Here is a 15,750-nt window from a genome sequence, read left to right as displayed (position 1 = left end):
CGGTACTTTTTCCTTTGCCTACACATACACTGAATAGTTTGGCCTACGCCTTCCATATTCTCCTGTCTTCATAAAACTGACAACAATGACATTATCAAACAATTCTTCTTTGCCCGAGAGGTTGACTACTGCACTGTAATAATTGTTCAGAGGCTACTTTCCTCTAGGTAAGGGTAGAAGACACTCTTTAGCTATGGTAAGCCACTCTTCTAGGAGAAGGACACTCCAAAATCAAACCATTGTTCTCTGATTTTTGGTAGTACCATAGCCTCTGTACCTTAATTCTCTTGCTTGAGGGTACACTCGGGCATACTATTCACTCGTTTTTCTCTTCGTATTGTTTTTGAATTTTTTATAGTTTATATATGAAACGTCTATTTTAGAGTAGTTACTGTTCTTAAGATATATTATCTTAATTGCATATTAATTTATATTTAGTTCATTTTATTCCTTTATTTCCTGTCACCACTGGGCCATTTTTCCTTGATGGAGCCCTTGGGCTTATACCATCCTGCTTTCCCAACTAGGGTTGTAGCTTTGCAGATGATAATAATAATAATAATAATAATAATAATAATAATAATAATAATAATAATAATAAGGTTACTCTTTCCTTGAGTCTCATGTCATCTGAAAAATAATCTTCAAGACCTACATTCAATGAGTGAATTATACCTAATATTCATTTCAGTGGAGAATAAAACATATTGATCTCTCAAATATTACAATTATTTTTATAATTGTAACTTCATTATTAATATCTTAGCCGTATTATTTCACTAATTTGTTATGCTTTTCAGATTCATATCAAAAGTTGCCAATGTTATGTTAAAACAAAGACGTAACATAGCATTTTAGAAAGCCTTATATATACACATACAATCATCATCATCTATCTACCTATCTTTATCCATTTATCTATCTATCTATCTATTTATCTCTCTCTCTCTCTCTCTCTCTCTCTCTCTCTCTCTCTCTCTATATATATATATATATATATATATATATATATATATATATATATATGTGTGTGTGTGTGTGTGTGTGTGTGTGTGTAAATCACGAAACTTGATCCGTGATGAGGAAAAAATATATATTTTAGCCACAAAGGGAAAAATGAAAAGACTTAATTGGAGTTACTTCTTTCGTATAATTATTACCCTGCGAGTCCCTCCCTCCATGTCAGTAATAAGACGAAAGTAATAATTCCATGTCAGTAATAAGACGGAATAAATAATTCCAATCCAGTCTTTTCATTTTTCTATTAGACACTATAAAACTCACACACACATATGACCTTTCAAAAGATGTGGCCGACCACTCGTATATATTTTTGCCATTTCTACTTTTGTCGTAAGTGTTTTATTAGTATTATTAAGGACAGCTGTCTAGTCACATGATTTTATATAGCTATTAGCTTTAATTCTAATGAATTTTGCTAACGTTCTTTCTTGTCTTAATGCCAGATCGGAAAAAAAGGTTATCAGTAAGTGCTGTTTGCATTCAATTCATTCGGAGATACAAAACTAGAAGGGAAAGGGGAAATTGCACCGGAAATGACGCAATGGTAGTAGTTCAAGGAATGGGTTTGTTGGTAATAATAATTTTCTAATCAGATAGTCATCAAAATATTTTTTTTCAAATATACTAATATACAGACAGAGATTTCAACTCATCAGTCGGATAGAAGGTTAACTGGAAAAGAATTAGTGAACAGCCTCTAGACGTTTACAATGCTTCCAGAAGACTGAAATCTCTTTCAGATCTCTCCTCAGACAGCAAATGTTAGTAGTTATCAAGAGAGAGAGAGAGAGAGAGAGAGAGAGAGAGAGAGAGAGAGAGAGAGAGAGAGTAAAGAATTATGATTTAACAACTAGAGTGAACATGGTAATGAAACAAAATAAAAACCTTGAAAGGGAAAAACCACCTAAGGCCTCAACTCCCTCTAAAAAAATATCTGCTCAGTCGAGGATTCACAACTGTACATCTCGCCGGGAGCAATAATTACGAAGCTACAACGAAGAAGGTGAATGCGTGGCTCGTGTCTATACATTCAATACCTCAGAATTCTATTAGTAGGAAAAATGACCTTGTCCTGGGTCACTTGTACTTTCAGGATGACCCAGTAAATACTCATCGGTAGCTTTTATTATTATTTTTTTTTCATTCTTTTTTTGGACTATAGGGCAGAAGTGAGTTTAAAGCATTATTTGAGCATGGCATGTGGTAATTTTTTGTTTGCCTAAAAAAATTGAAGTCAGATATATTTTCTTTTTGAAGTTAACTTATCATAATTTAAAAGCAATGCAAAAATCTATGATTACAAAACGTTAATTGGTAAAAAAAAATTCAGAAGAATTTACAGATATAATAAGCCTATCAAGAATAATGTAATTATGAATATTTTCATGATGAGAAAAAATTATATGCAAATTAGCACATGACAGAAAGTGAGGAATCAAGGAGGCTACATTGAAAACCCACCAAAAATTGAAAAACCTTTTTCAAGCAACCTACGTTTTCATGCAGTAACTAATCATATCAGCAGAACTGCGTTCCCCAGTTAAATGAAAATCGAAAAAGACTCATAAACACAAAGGAAAATAGTCTGGGTCAGTGGGCGGGGCATGCAAGGTCAAGCGCGGAAAGACTGGCATAAATATGGTAATGGCTCTGCCAAAGAACATCCACCATCTTAAAAATATCAATGTTGTACATAGGTACAACATTGATATCTTTAAGATTATGGATGTTGAGAATTGGTCTTCCAGTATATTTCGAGTTGTCTAAGTACAATCTTACATATTTTATAATGTTTGACTGGAGCAATTGATTTACTGTATAGACTGACTCGATATTCTACAAAAACTCACTCGAATTAGCATTAATAGAGAGTTACTACTTTCTCACTTCTAAAGAAAGTGAGAAAATAATTTGGCTCAAATAAAAACTAACTCTCTTTGGTATCGGAATGAGAGAAAATGTAAAGTCAATATACTTAAGCAAGGGAAGATCCTAAAAAAAACAAAGAGGATAATCTTTAAAAAAAAATTGTTTTTTAATGGAAATGTAGATGAAATAAAGTTGATATCAATGGCGATCTACTCTGACAGCAGAAAGGTGGAAAGCGTTTATACGAGTGTTAATTTTAAGGTCATTCTGTTAAGCTTGACAGCTCTGGTTTTCGTTCGGCATGATATGCCCCTCTCCTTCTGGGCATGAGTATGGGTATGGGTACTCTGCCCCTGTAACCTGCCCTAGGTTACAGTGCCCCTGAATCAACATATGAGGACCAACATATATATATATATATATATATATATATATATATATATATATACATATATATATATATACATATATATATATATATATATATATGAATATGTGTGTATATATACATATATATAATTCATACACACACAAACACACACACACACACACACACATATATATATATATATATATATATATATATATATATATATATATGTGTGTGTGTGTGTGTGTATACATATATATAATACATATATAATATATGTATACATATAAATATATATAATACATACATATATATATAAATATATATATATATATATATATATATATATATGTATATATATATATATATATATATATATATATAAAATATATATATACATATATGCACGACAACAAATACCAGGCTGAGGCAGCTTAGTAGGGTAAAGCCAAGTACATGGAACCCCATTCTTATATGCTTGCCCTGGCATATTCTGCACCAGAACTTGTATGCTCAGCACCTGTATATTATGCCCCAAAAACTGGGTACTCTGCCTCAGTACCTGTATACTTAGCACCTGTATACTATAACCAAAAGAACTGTGTACTCAGCCTCAAAACCTGTAAACACGGCACCTGTATATTATGCCCCCAAAACGGTGTACTCAGTCCCAGAACGTGTATACTCAGCACCTCTATACTATACCCGAAACCTGTGTACTCAGACCTAGAATGTGTATACTCAGCACTTCTATACTATGCCACAAAACTGTGCACTCAGACCCAGAACGTGTTTACTCAGCACCTGTATACTATGCCCCAAAACTTTGCACTCAGACCCAGAACGTGTATACTCAGCACCTGTATACTATGCCCCAAAACTGTGCACTCAGACCCAGAACGTGTATACTCAGCACCTGTATAGTATGCCCCAAAACTGTGCACTCAGAACCAGAACGTGTATACTCAGCATCTGTATACTATGCCCCAAAACTGAATATTCAGCCCCAGAATATGTATACTCAGCACCTACATGCTATGCCCCGAAACTGTGTACTCAGAACCAGAACGTATATACTCAGCACCTGTATACTAAGTCCCAAAACTGTGGACTCAGACCCAGAATGTGTTTACTCAGCATCTGTATACTATGCCCAAAAACTGAATCCTCAGCCCCAGAACGTGTATACTCAGCACCTGTATACTATGCCCAAAAACTGTGCACTCAGACCCAGAACGTTTATATTCAGCACCTGTATGCTATGCCCCAAAACTGTGCACTCAGACCCAGAAAGTGTATACTCAGCACCTGTATACTATGCCCCAAAACTGTGCACTCAGACCCAGAACGTGTATATTCAGCACCTGTATACTATGCCCCAAAACTGTGCACTCAGACCCAGAACGTGTATATTCAGCACCTGTATGCTATGCCTCAAAACTGTGCACTCAGAACCAGAACGTGTATACTCAGCACCTGTATACTATGCCCAAAAACTGTGCACTCAGACCCAGAACGTGTATATTCAGCACCTGTATGCTATGCCCCAAAACTGTGCACTCAGACCCAGAACGTGTATATTCAGCACCTGTATGCTATGCCCCAAAACTGTGCACTCAGACCCAGAACGTGTATATTCAGCACCTGTATGCTATGCCCCAAAACTGTGTACGTAGACCCAGAACGTGTATATTCAGCACCTGTATGCTATGCCCCAAAACTGTGCACTCAGACCCAGAACGTGTATATTCAGCACCTGTATGCTATGCCCCAAAACTGTGCACTCAGAACCAGAACGTGTATACTCAGCACCTGTATACTATGCCCAAAAACTGTGCACTCAGACCCAGAACGTGTATATTCAGCACCTGTATGCTATGCCCCAAAACTGTGCACTCAGAACCAGAACGTGTATACTCAGCACCTGTATACTATGCCCCAAAACTGTGCACTCAGACCCAGAACGTGTATATTCAGCACCTGTACGCTATGCCCCAAAACTGTGCACTCAGACGCAGAACGTGTATACTCAGCACCTGTATACTATGCCCCAAAACTGTGCATGCAGACCCAAAACGTGTATATTCAGCACCTGCATGCTATGCCCCAAAACTGTGTACTCAGAACCAGAACGTGTATACTCAGCACCTGTATACTATGCCCCAAAACTGTGGACTTGGCCCCAGAACGTGTATATTCAGCACCTGTATACTATGTCCCAAAACTGTGGACTCAGACCCAGAATGTGTATACTCAGCACCTGTATGCTATGCCCCAAAACTGTGCACTCAGACCCAGAACGTGAATACTCAGCACCTGTATACTATGCCCCAAAATTGTGAACTCAGACCCAGAACGTGTATATTCAGCACCTGTATACTATGTCCCAAAACTGTGGACTCAGACCCAGAATGTGTATACACAGCACCTGTATGCTATGCCCCAAAACTGTGCACTCAGACCCAGAACATGTATACTCAGCACCTGTATACTATGCCCCAAAACTGTGCACTCAGACCCAGAACGTGTATATTCAGCACCTGTATGCTATGACCCAAAACTGTGCACGCAGACCCAGAACGTGTATATTCAGCACCTGCATGCTATGCCCCAAACTGTGTACTCAGAACCAGAACGTGTATACTCAGCACCTGTATACTATGTCCCAAAACTGTGGACTCAGACCCAGAATGTGTTTACTCAGCATCTGTATACTATGCCCCAAAACTGAATCCTCAGCCCCAGAACGTGTATACTCAGCACCTGTATACTATGCCCAAAAACTGTGCACTCAGACCCAGAACGTTTATATTCAGCACCTGTATGCTATGCCCCAAAACTGTGCACTCAGACCCAGAACGTGTATACTCAGCACCTGTATGCTATGCCCCAAAACTGTGCACTCAGACTCAGAACGTGTATATTCAGCACCTGTATGCTATGCCCCAAAACTGTGCACGCAGACCCAGAACGTGTATATTCAGCACATGTATGCTATGCCCCAAAATTGTGTACTTAGACCCAGAACGTGTATACTCAGCACCTGTATGCTATGCCCCAAAACTGTGTACGCAGACCCAGAACGTGTATATTCAGCACCTGTATGCTATGCCCCAAAACTGTGTACGTAGACCCAGAACGTGTATATTCAGCACCTGTTTGCTATGCCCCAAAACTGTGTACGCGGACCCAGAACGTGTATATTCAGCAACTGTATGCTATGCCCCAAAACTGTGTACTCGGACCCAGAACGTGTATATTCAGCACCTGTATGCTATGGCCCAAAATTGTGTACTCGGACCCAGAACGTGTATATTCAACACATGTATGCTATGCCCCAAAACTGTGTATGCAGAACCAGAACGTGTATATTCAGCACCTGTATGCTATGCCCCAAAACTGTGTACTCAGAACCAGAACGTGTATATTCAGCACCTGTATGCTATGCCCCAAAACTGTGTACGCAGACCCAGAACGTGTATATTCAGCACATGTATGCTATGCCCCAAAATTGTGTACTCAGACCCAGAACGTGTATATTCAGCACCTGTATGCTATGCCGCAAAACTGTGTACTCATACCCAGAACGTGTATATTCAGGACCTGTATGCTATGCCCCAAAACTGTGAACTCAGAACCAGAACGTGTATACTTAGCACCTGTATGCTATGCCCCAAAATTGTGTACTCAGAACCAGAACGTGTATACTCAGCACCTGTATGCTATGCCCCAAAATTGTGTACTCAGACCCAGAACGTGTATATTCAGCAACTGTATGCTATGCCCCAAAACTGTGTACTCAGAACCAGAACGTGTATATTCAGCACCTGTATGCTATGCCCCAAAACTGTGTACTCAGACCCAGAACGTGTATATTCAGAACCTGTATGCTATGCCCCAAAACTGTGTACTCATACCCAGAACGTGTATATTCAGCACCTGTATGCTATGCCCCATATCTGTGTACTCAGAACCAGAACGTGTATACTCAGCACCTGTATGCTATGCCCCAAAACTGTGTACTCAGAACCAGAACGTGTATACTCAGCACCTGTATGCTATGCCCCAAAATTGTGTACTCAGACCCAGAACGTGTATATTCAGAACCTGTATGCTATGCCCCAAAACTGTGTACTCATACCCAGAACGTGTATATTCAGCACCTGTATGCTATGCCCCAAAACTGTGTACTCAGACCCAGAACGTGTATATTCAGCACCTGTATGCTATGCCCCAAAACTGTGTACTCAGAACCAGAACGTGTATACTCAGCACCTGTATGCTATGCCCCAAAATTGTGTACTCAGACCCAGAACGTGTATATTCAGCACCTGTATGCTATGCCCCAAAACTGTGTACTCATACCCAGAACGTGTATATTCAGCACCTGTATGCTATGCCCCAAAACTGTGTACTCAGAACCAGAACGTGTATACTCAGCACCTGTATGCTATGCCCCAAAACTGTGTACTCAGACCCAAAACGTGTATATTCAGCACCTGTATGCTATGCCCCAAAACTGTGTACGCAGACCCAGAACGTGTATACTCAGCACCTGTATGCTATGCCCCAAAACTGTGTACTCAGACCCAGAACGTGTATATTCAGCACCTGTATGCTATGCCCCAAAATTGTGTACTCAGACCCAGAACGTGTATATTCAGCACCTGTATGCTATGCCCCAAAACTGTGTACGCAGACCCAGAACGTGTATATTCAGCACCTGTATGCTATGCCCCAAAACTGTGTACTCAGACCCAGAACGTGTATAGTCAGCACCTGTATGCTATGCCCCAAAATTGTGTACGCAGACCCAGAACGTGTATATTCAGCACCTGTATGCTATGCCCCAATACTGTGTACTCAGACCCAGAACGTGTACATTCAGCACCTGTATGCTATGCCCCAAAACTGTGTACTCAGACCCAGAACGTGTATATTCAGCACCTGTATGCTATGCCCCAAAACTATGTACTCAGACCCAGAACGTGTATATTCAGCACCTGTATGCTATGCCCCAAAACTGTGTATGCAGACGCAGAACGTGTATATTCAGCACCTGTATGCTATGCCCCAAAATTGTGTACTCAGAAACAGAACGTGTATATTCAGTACCTGTATGCTATGCCCCAAAAGTGTGTATTCAGACCCAGAACGTGTATATTCAGCACCTGTATGCTATGCCCCAAAACTGTGTACTCAGACTCAGAACGTGTATTCTCAGCACCTGTATACTATGCCCCAAAAATAGTGTATTCAGCCCCAGAACGTGTATTCTCAGCACCTGTATACTATGCCCCAAAAATAGTGTACTCAGCCCCAGAACCTGTAAACTCAAATCAGTCCCAAGTTATGATAAGCCACATTCTCTCTCTACGGTCTTCCCAGAAATTAAGAATCTGACCATTTCCAAACTTTCCGATATAATTCATACTGATTATGAAAAAAATTAACCTTTTACTATGTGTAAATAGTTTTCCTTAATAATCCTTTACTATCTAACGTTGTAAATGCAACCCCGATAGAATCATTTGATGCTATCTTCTCCTCAAAGGTGATGTAAGAGAAAACAAAGCAGGAGTATCTCTATTTTCTTTTACGACATCATCTCTATTTCTTTTTATTTCACTGCAAACAGATAATAATTTTCTACTGATCACTTTCAAGATTCGTAACGAAAGGACCAACTCTCTTTTTGAGAAGAGAATAACTGAAAATGGAAGGTGCAATTTCCAGAGAGATAAGACAGAAGAAATATGCGTGTTTGCATGAAGATATAATCACAAAAACATAACTTAAATCTTCTTTGGTATAATCTAGCAAACCAATTAGCAATTTTTTTGAAAGCACTGCATTGCAGAAATCAAAATAACAATATTGTCTGTCATCACATTAAAGAAATAGGTAATAGATAAATCTAAATGAAAAAGAAATCCTTCGCACTATATTGATGACACTACCTCTGGGCACCCCGAAGGCTCAATTACTAAGAATGATTATGAATGTCTGTTGTATCACTGTGGCTCATTCCAAGTAAGACCTTCAAATGGTTAGTGATCTAGTTCACTTTCGTTTGGGCTTCTTCGTAATAATATTTATTATCATTCTTGAATATCAATTATATTCTTTGTTGAAAATGGGATCCATCTAACATGGAAGATCACAGCTTCATAATTTTCGGTTACGACATCTATCTTATTGTAACATTAAACATTAGCGGAACTAATATCAGTAATAATAATAATAATAATAATAATAACAATAATAATAATAATAATAATAATAATAATAATAGGAAGAAGAAGAAGAAGAAGAACAACAACAACAACAACAACAACAACAACAACCAAATAAAGTAGAACATCCTGATAATAAATAACAACGTAAAACTATAATTAGTGTCGAACTCCACTGGACTAAAAAAAATCAAGTAAAAGTAATAAACAAAATTGATCCAAATTGGAAGTCCTATTGCGGAAAGTATAACATAATGGAAAGGCTCATTGCGATAAGAAAAAAAAACCTTCTCTTAATGCTAATATACTTTTACTAAAGAGGAAAATTTCCGTCAAGATTTGAACTAAAACTAAATCTTAACCTTATAACAACAGCAGCATTGATAAAAATAAAAATGTGAAGTAGCGATTATTTTCCAGACTACCATAAACAGCAAGAACTTAATTTTTTTACGTGCATGCAACACTCAAACGGAGTGAGTGCCATTCATGACCGTCTTCTTTGAAAAAGGAAGTCAAAGGACGTGACCACACGACTGGGTTGTGTCTGAGGGCGTGGCGTTCGAGGTCGTCCGTGGAAGGGCCGCTATAAATAGAGCATCCCTCCGTCTCGGACTACATTCGAACCTGGAACGCCGTCGACATGTACACCAAGGTGAGCTTCGGGTGCCCGGGCTGGATTTGGACGTTGCAGGTCATTTACTTTGCAACGTTGTGTTAATCAGTTTTTTGGGTGAAAGGGAACCAGACTTTGTTTATAAAGGAAGAAATTATATTAAAATGATAACCATCTCATTTTTTCAATAATCTATCTTTAAGGCTTTAATTGGTAAAAAGAGGAGCAGGTGAATTCTTTTTAATTAAACTGGTATTTGTATAAAGAAGTTCTCTTATGGCCTTCAAAAATAATGTCTTGAAATATGGCAAGTTTTGTAATAGTCTTTTACTAAACAGAGTGCTTCAATTTTTACTAATAGGATTTCTAAACGAGTAATTCATGATTTTCCTTATACAGAAGTAGTTGTGGTTAGATTATTCATCGCCAGTAAACTCAAATCTCATTCTGAAATGATAAGACACTTTCGATGAGACAATTCCTAGATCCTCAGTCATTAATAATCCGTTCGTTCCCTTCCAGATCACCCTGCTGTGTTTGGCTGCCGTGGCTTTGGCCCGCCCTGACAGGCCCGCCCCTGCTGGGTATGGATACGCCCCACCAACACCAGCATACGCCCCACCTCAGCCATCCTACTCTGCCCCTCAACCATCCTATTCAGCCCCTCAACCATCCTACGAGAAACCTGAGGTAAGGTCTTCCTTTTCGTCTAGTCATAAACTTAGATGTAGTTCAACCATTCTGGAGAGTATTTTTTTACTTTGGTATATATGAAAAGGATTTTCTATTTTACTCAGTACTTGAGGCATATGTGATTCATATATGTCTATCTTAAAATACAATAAATGTGTAAGAGTTGATATTCACATTATTTTCTCTGGTAAGAATTACAATTTCTATTTACAATGATATTTGTGTCGAAACATTTGATATACATAAAAGTATTGTTGAATATCATTAGCGAAATGAAATCAAAATAGGAAAGCATAGATTCATAAGAAATGACATAATATGTACTAACACGTTTTGCAGGAGGGGATGCCCTTCGACTTCGAGTACGCCGTCAAGGACGACTACAAGGGTCTCGACTTCGACCACAACTCCAACTCCGACGGCAAGGTGGTCAACGGTCAGTACCGCGTCCTCCTCCCCGACAGTCGCACTCAGATCGTCACTTACACCGCCGATCACTACAACGGATACCAGGCTGAGGTCACTTACGAGGGCGAGGCCCAGTACCCAGAACCCCAGCCCTACAAGCCAGCCCCCTCATACTCAGCCCCAGCTCCCGCTTACTCAGCCCCAGCTCCGACTTACGAACAACCCAAACCTACATATGGAGCTCCACGCAACTAATGGACTGACTCATGTCTCGTTTAATACCGAAATTATTTATGTGTGAAATCAAAAAGTTTTGATTAATATATTTTGGCAAAATGATTGAAGTTTCAATACTCCTTTTCTTTTCTAAAACTCCTCTGACGGCAGAAGGATTGGTTTATGCTGTTGAGATAGGACTGCTAGAGAGCGTTTTTAGGTCTTGGACTGACCACACGGTACTTCATTGGATCCCTCTCTCTGGTTACGGTTCTTTTTCCTTTGCCTACACATGCACTGAATAGTCTGTCCTACGCCTTACATACTCTCCTGTCTCCATAAACCTGACAACAATGACATTATCATACAATTCTTCTTTGCCCGAGAGGTTAACTACACTGTAATAATTGTTCAGTGGCTACTTTCCTCTTGGTAAGGGTAGAAGAGAATCTTTACCTATGGTATGTAGTTCTTCTATGAGGAGGACACTCCAAAATCAAACCATTGTTCTCTAGTCTTGGGTAGTGTCATAGCCTCTGTACCATAATTCTCTTGCTTGAGGGTACACTAGGGCACATTATTCAAACGTTTTTATCTTCGTATTGTTTTTTAAGTTTTAAAAGTTTATGTATAAAAGATCTATTTTAGAGCTGTTACTGTTCTTAAAATATTTTATCTTAATTGTACATTAATTCCCATTTAGTTCATTCATTTCTTTATTTCCTTTCCTCACTGGGCAATTTTTCCTTGTTGGGTCCCTTTGGGCTTATAGCATCCTACTTTCCCAACTAGATTTGAAGCTTTGCAAATATTAGAAAAATAATATAATAATAATAATAATAATAATGATAATAATAATAATAATAATAAAAATAATAATGATAAGGTCACTCTTTCCTGATTAAAATTCTTGGCCCTCAGGTCATCTGAAAAGAATAATCTTCAAGACTTGCTTTCATAGAGTGAATTATAACTAATTCTTATTTCTGTGGTGAATAAAATATATTGATCTCCAAAGCATAAATTTTTTTTTATAATTGTAACTTCGTTATTAAACCAAGGAGTATTGAGGTCCTGCAACTAAGATCTATCATTTTACTAATTTGTTTTGCTTTGCAGTTTCATAGCAAAAGTCGCAGCTGTTACGTTAGAAAAAAGACGTAACATAGTACTTTAGAAAGCAACATACATATATATATACACATACACGCATATATATCTATCTACCTATCTTAATCTATCCATCTATCTATCTATCTATCTATATGTGTGTGTGTGTGTGTAAATCACCAAACCTGACCTGTGATGAGCAAATAAATACATATTTTAGCCACAAGACGAAAAATGAAAACACTTCATTGGAGTTACTTCTTTCGTATTATTAGTACACTGTTAACTCCTCCCTCAATGTCAGTAATAAGACGAAAGTAATAATTCCAATCGAGTCTTCATTTTTCAATTCGTGACTATAATAAACACACGCACGCCCACAAACACGCACACACAAACGCATATATATATATATATATATATATATATATATATATATATATATATATATATATATATATATATATATATATATGCATATAATGTGTATATATACATATAATATGTATATATATATATATATATATATATATATATATATATATATATATATTACTAAAAAAATTTAACTTAGGGTAACCATAATAGAAACCTGTGACTAACAACGGCCCTTTACAATTATATAGAAAAGGTAAAAAACATATAAGTGGTCGGACTTATTTTCAAAAGATGTGGCCGACCGCTCGTATATACTTTTGCCTTTTCTACTTTTATCGTAAGTGTTTTATTAGTATTATAAAGGACAACTGATAGCTTAAATTCTAATTAATTTAGGTAACGTTTTTTTCTTGTCTTAATGACAGATCGAAATAAATTATCAGTAAATACTGGTCGAGAAGGCAAAACTGGAAAGGAAAGGGGAAATTGCACCGGAAATGACGTATTGGTAGTAATTCAAGGAATGGCTTGGCTTTGTTGATAATGATAATTTTCTAAAATGTCTATCATGAAAATATGTTCTCAAAGTGAAATAATATAACATCAGATGACAAACGACTAGATAAGGAGGTAGTGGAAGATCAAATAAGAGAACCATATGGGGAATGTTTGGGAAAAAGTATCATAGAAATATGCAATAATTATGTTATTAAAATTGAAAAAGTAAAAAAGTATGAAAAGCAAGAACTCAAAAAAGAAATATGGCAAATGAAATTAAACGAAAAATATTTGTGGTTAATGAGAGAGAGAGAAAGAGAGAGAGAGAGAGAGAGAGAGAGAGAGAGAGAGAGAGAGAGAGAGAGAGAACTTGAAAGGGGAAAAGAGCAAAATAGGAAATGTCACAAAAACTACCGAATAAGACCCACTTCCCCCCCACCCCACCCCACCACGAGCCTCAGGCCCCTATATAAAAAAATATCTGCTCAGCCGAGGATTCACGATTATATGCCAAGTTACAACGAAGGTGAATGCGTGGCCCATATGTCTGTACATTCAATACCTCGGAATTCTGTAAGTGGCGAGAATGACCATGTTCGGGGTCAAATGTACTTTCAGGATGACCCAGTAAATACTCATCAGTAGCTTTTATTGTTATATTTCTTGCCAATTGGGCAGGGGTGGATTTATAGCACGATTTGAACATGACATGTGGTAATTTCTTGTTTGCCTAAAAAAAAGTGAAGTCATATATTTTCTTTTAAAGGTAGCTTATCACAATTCAAAAGCAATGCATAAATATATGATTACAAAAAGTTAATTGGTAAAAAAAAATAAGAATTTTATAATATAATAAGCATATCATGAATAATGTAATTATGAATACATTCCCGATGAAGGAATTTATATGCAAATTGATATATGGCAGAAAGTGAGGAATCAAGAAGACTATATTGAAAACCCACCAAAAATAAAAAAAACAAAACCTTTTTCTAGCAACCTACGCTTTCATGCAGTAACTAATCATATTAGCAGAACTGCGTTCCCCAGTTAAAGGAAGAACCAAGGCCAATATAGAGAGGTCGGGCGGAGAGAAATGCCCGAGGCAAATTAGCGGGCCTCATCTGCCCAGACGAGGCCCGGTAGGGCAGTCCCACTCAAGGTCTTTGAATAAAGAACTACTTAGATATAATTCTAAAGATAATTCCCGTTCTTCCTTATACTTAACATTACATGCAGAAGCATTTATCATTATATTATCTTCATTGTTTCGCTCTGCATTTATGTTTGTTTTTTCACTTATTATCTTGATATCCTTCCCTAAAATTAATGATCTAATCCTAAACTTAAATTCTACAGCATTTGGATGGTCATAGCTACCCTTCATTTGCCTAATCAGGCCAAACAAATGCTCTAGGCAATCTTGGTTCAATTTTTGTGTTAAAATATATTCAACACCATAGGTATTTTTTACCATATTGTAAAGCCCAATAATTGATTTACTTGAGAGAATAATCCCCTTTTGAAATTTATCCAGACTTTTTGTCTTAGGTGACTTTACCCTTAAATTACTCATTACTTTTATTACTTTCTCCAAGGTATTTATTTGAGAATTTATTTCTACTCCGAAGGCATTTCTTGTGCTCACATCTCCAAACTTATGATTGGAGTTCATAATATCAAACCAGTCATTGATCAGTGCAATAAAATCAGAAGTAACCTTCCAGTTGCTTGACACTAGTAGCCCCTTATTCCCCAGATATTTTAAAGCATTCGCACACGACGATGATAACAATTGAGCAGCTAATTTGACACGCTGCCTCTGTTGCCCACTTACAGTTAGATGTTGATTATTGATCTTATATGCTAACCCATATTCTGTTGCCTGTTTCATTACCATTTCACGAATGCTTTCATCTGATATATGATCTTCACCCAAATAAAATCCTGAATCAAGTAAAGGTCGTGGTTTGTTTTGACCGCATGGGGGTGATTTGAGGCCCGCTGAGAGAGGTGAGTCACTGTAAATCTCCTCACCGCCTGACCTCCTCTATATTGGCCTTGGGAAGAACCAACAAGACTCATAAACACGAAGGAAAATAGTCTGGGTCAGTGGGCGGGGCATGCAAGGTCGAGCACGGAAAGACTGGCATACATGGGGCAATGCCTCTACTAAAGAACATAAAACATGGCGTATAACACTGACATTTTTTAGAAGGTGGATGTTGGCAACTGGTCTTCCAGTCAGAGTTAAATCTTACATATTCTATATTGCTTGACTAGAGCCATTATTTATACCACATAGACTGAATCAAAATTCCACAAAAACACAC

The 15,750-nt window shown here is 37.6% G+C and overlaps 1 protein-coding gene and 1 long non-coding RNA gene across 2 annotated transcripts in view; one reads left to right on the top strand and one right to left on the bottom strand.

Annotated features, from left to right (window-relative positions):
* The window catches only part of LOC137657666 (uncharacterized), a 415,410-nt gene that overhangs the window by 56,506 nt on the left and 343,154 nt on the right, over positions 1-15,750 (bottom strand). The window lies entirely within an intron of this gene.
* LOC137657659 (cuticle protein 7-like) lies at positions 10,112-11,541 on the top strand. The gene is made up of 3 exons (XM_068392059.1): positions 10,112-10,153; positions 10,637-10,804; positions 11,147-11,541. The coding sequence occupies exons 1-3, from the start codon at positions 10,142-10,144 to the stop codon at positions 11,468-11,470; spliced, it is 504 nt and encodes a 167-aa protein (XP_068248160.1). The 5' UTR covers positions 10,112-10,141; the 3' UTR covers positions 11,471-11,541.

This window comes from Palaemon carinicauda, chromosome 18 (assembly GCF_036898095.1).
Source record: "Palaemon carinicauda isolate YSFRI2023 chromosome 18, ASM3689809v2, whole genome shotgun sequence".
NCBI classification, from domain to species: Eukaryota; Metazoa; Arthropoda; class Malacostraca; order Decapoda; family Palaemonidae; genus Palaemon; species Palaemon carinicauda.
This window is presented reverse-complemented; position numbering and strand designations above follow the sequence as displayed.

Excerpts from the sequence above, each read along its gene's own strand:
- LOC137657659 (XM_068392059.1), top strand. Across the intron at positions 10,805-11,146 it reads CATCCTACGAGAAACCTGAG|GAGGGGATGCCCTTCGACTT; the intron begins GTAAGGTCTTCC and ends CACGTTTTGCAG.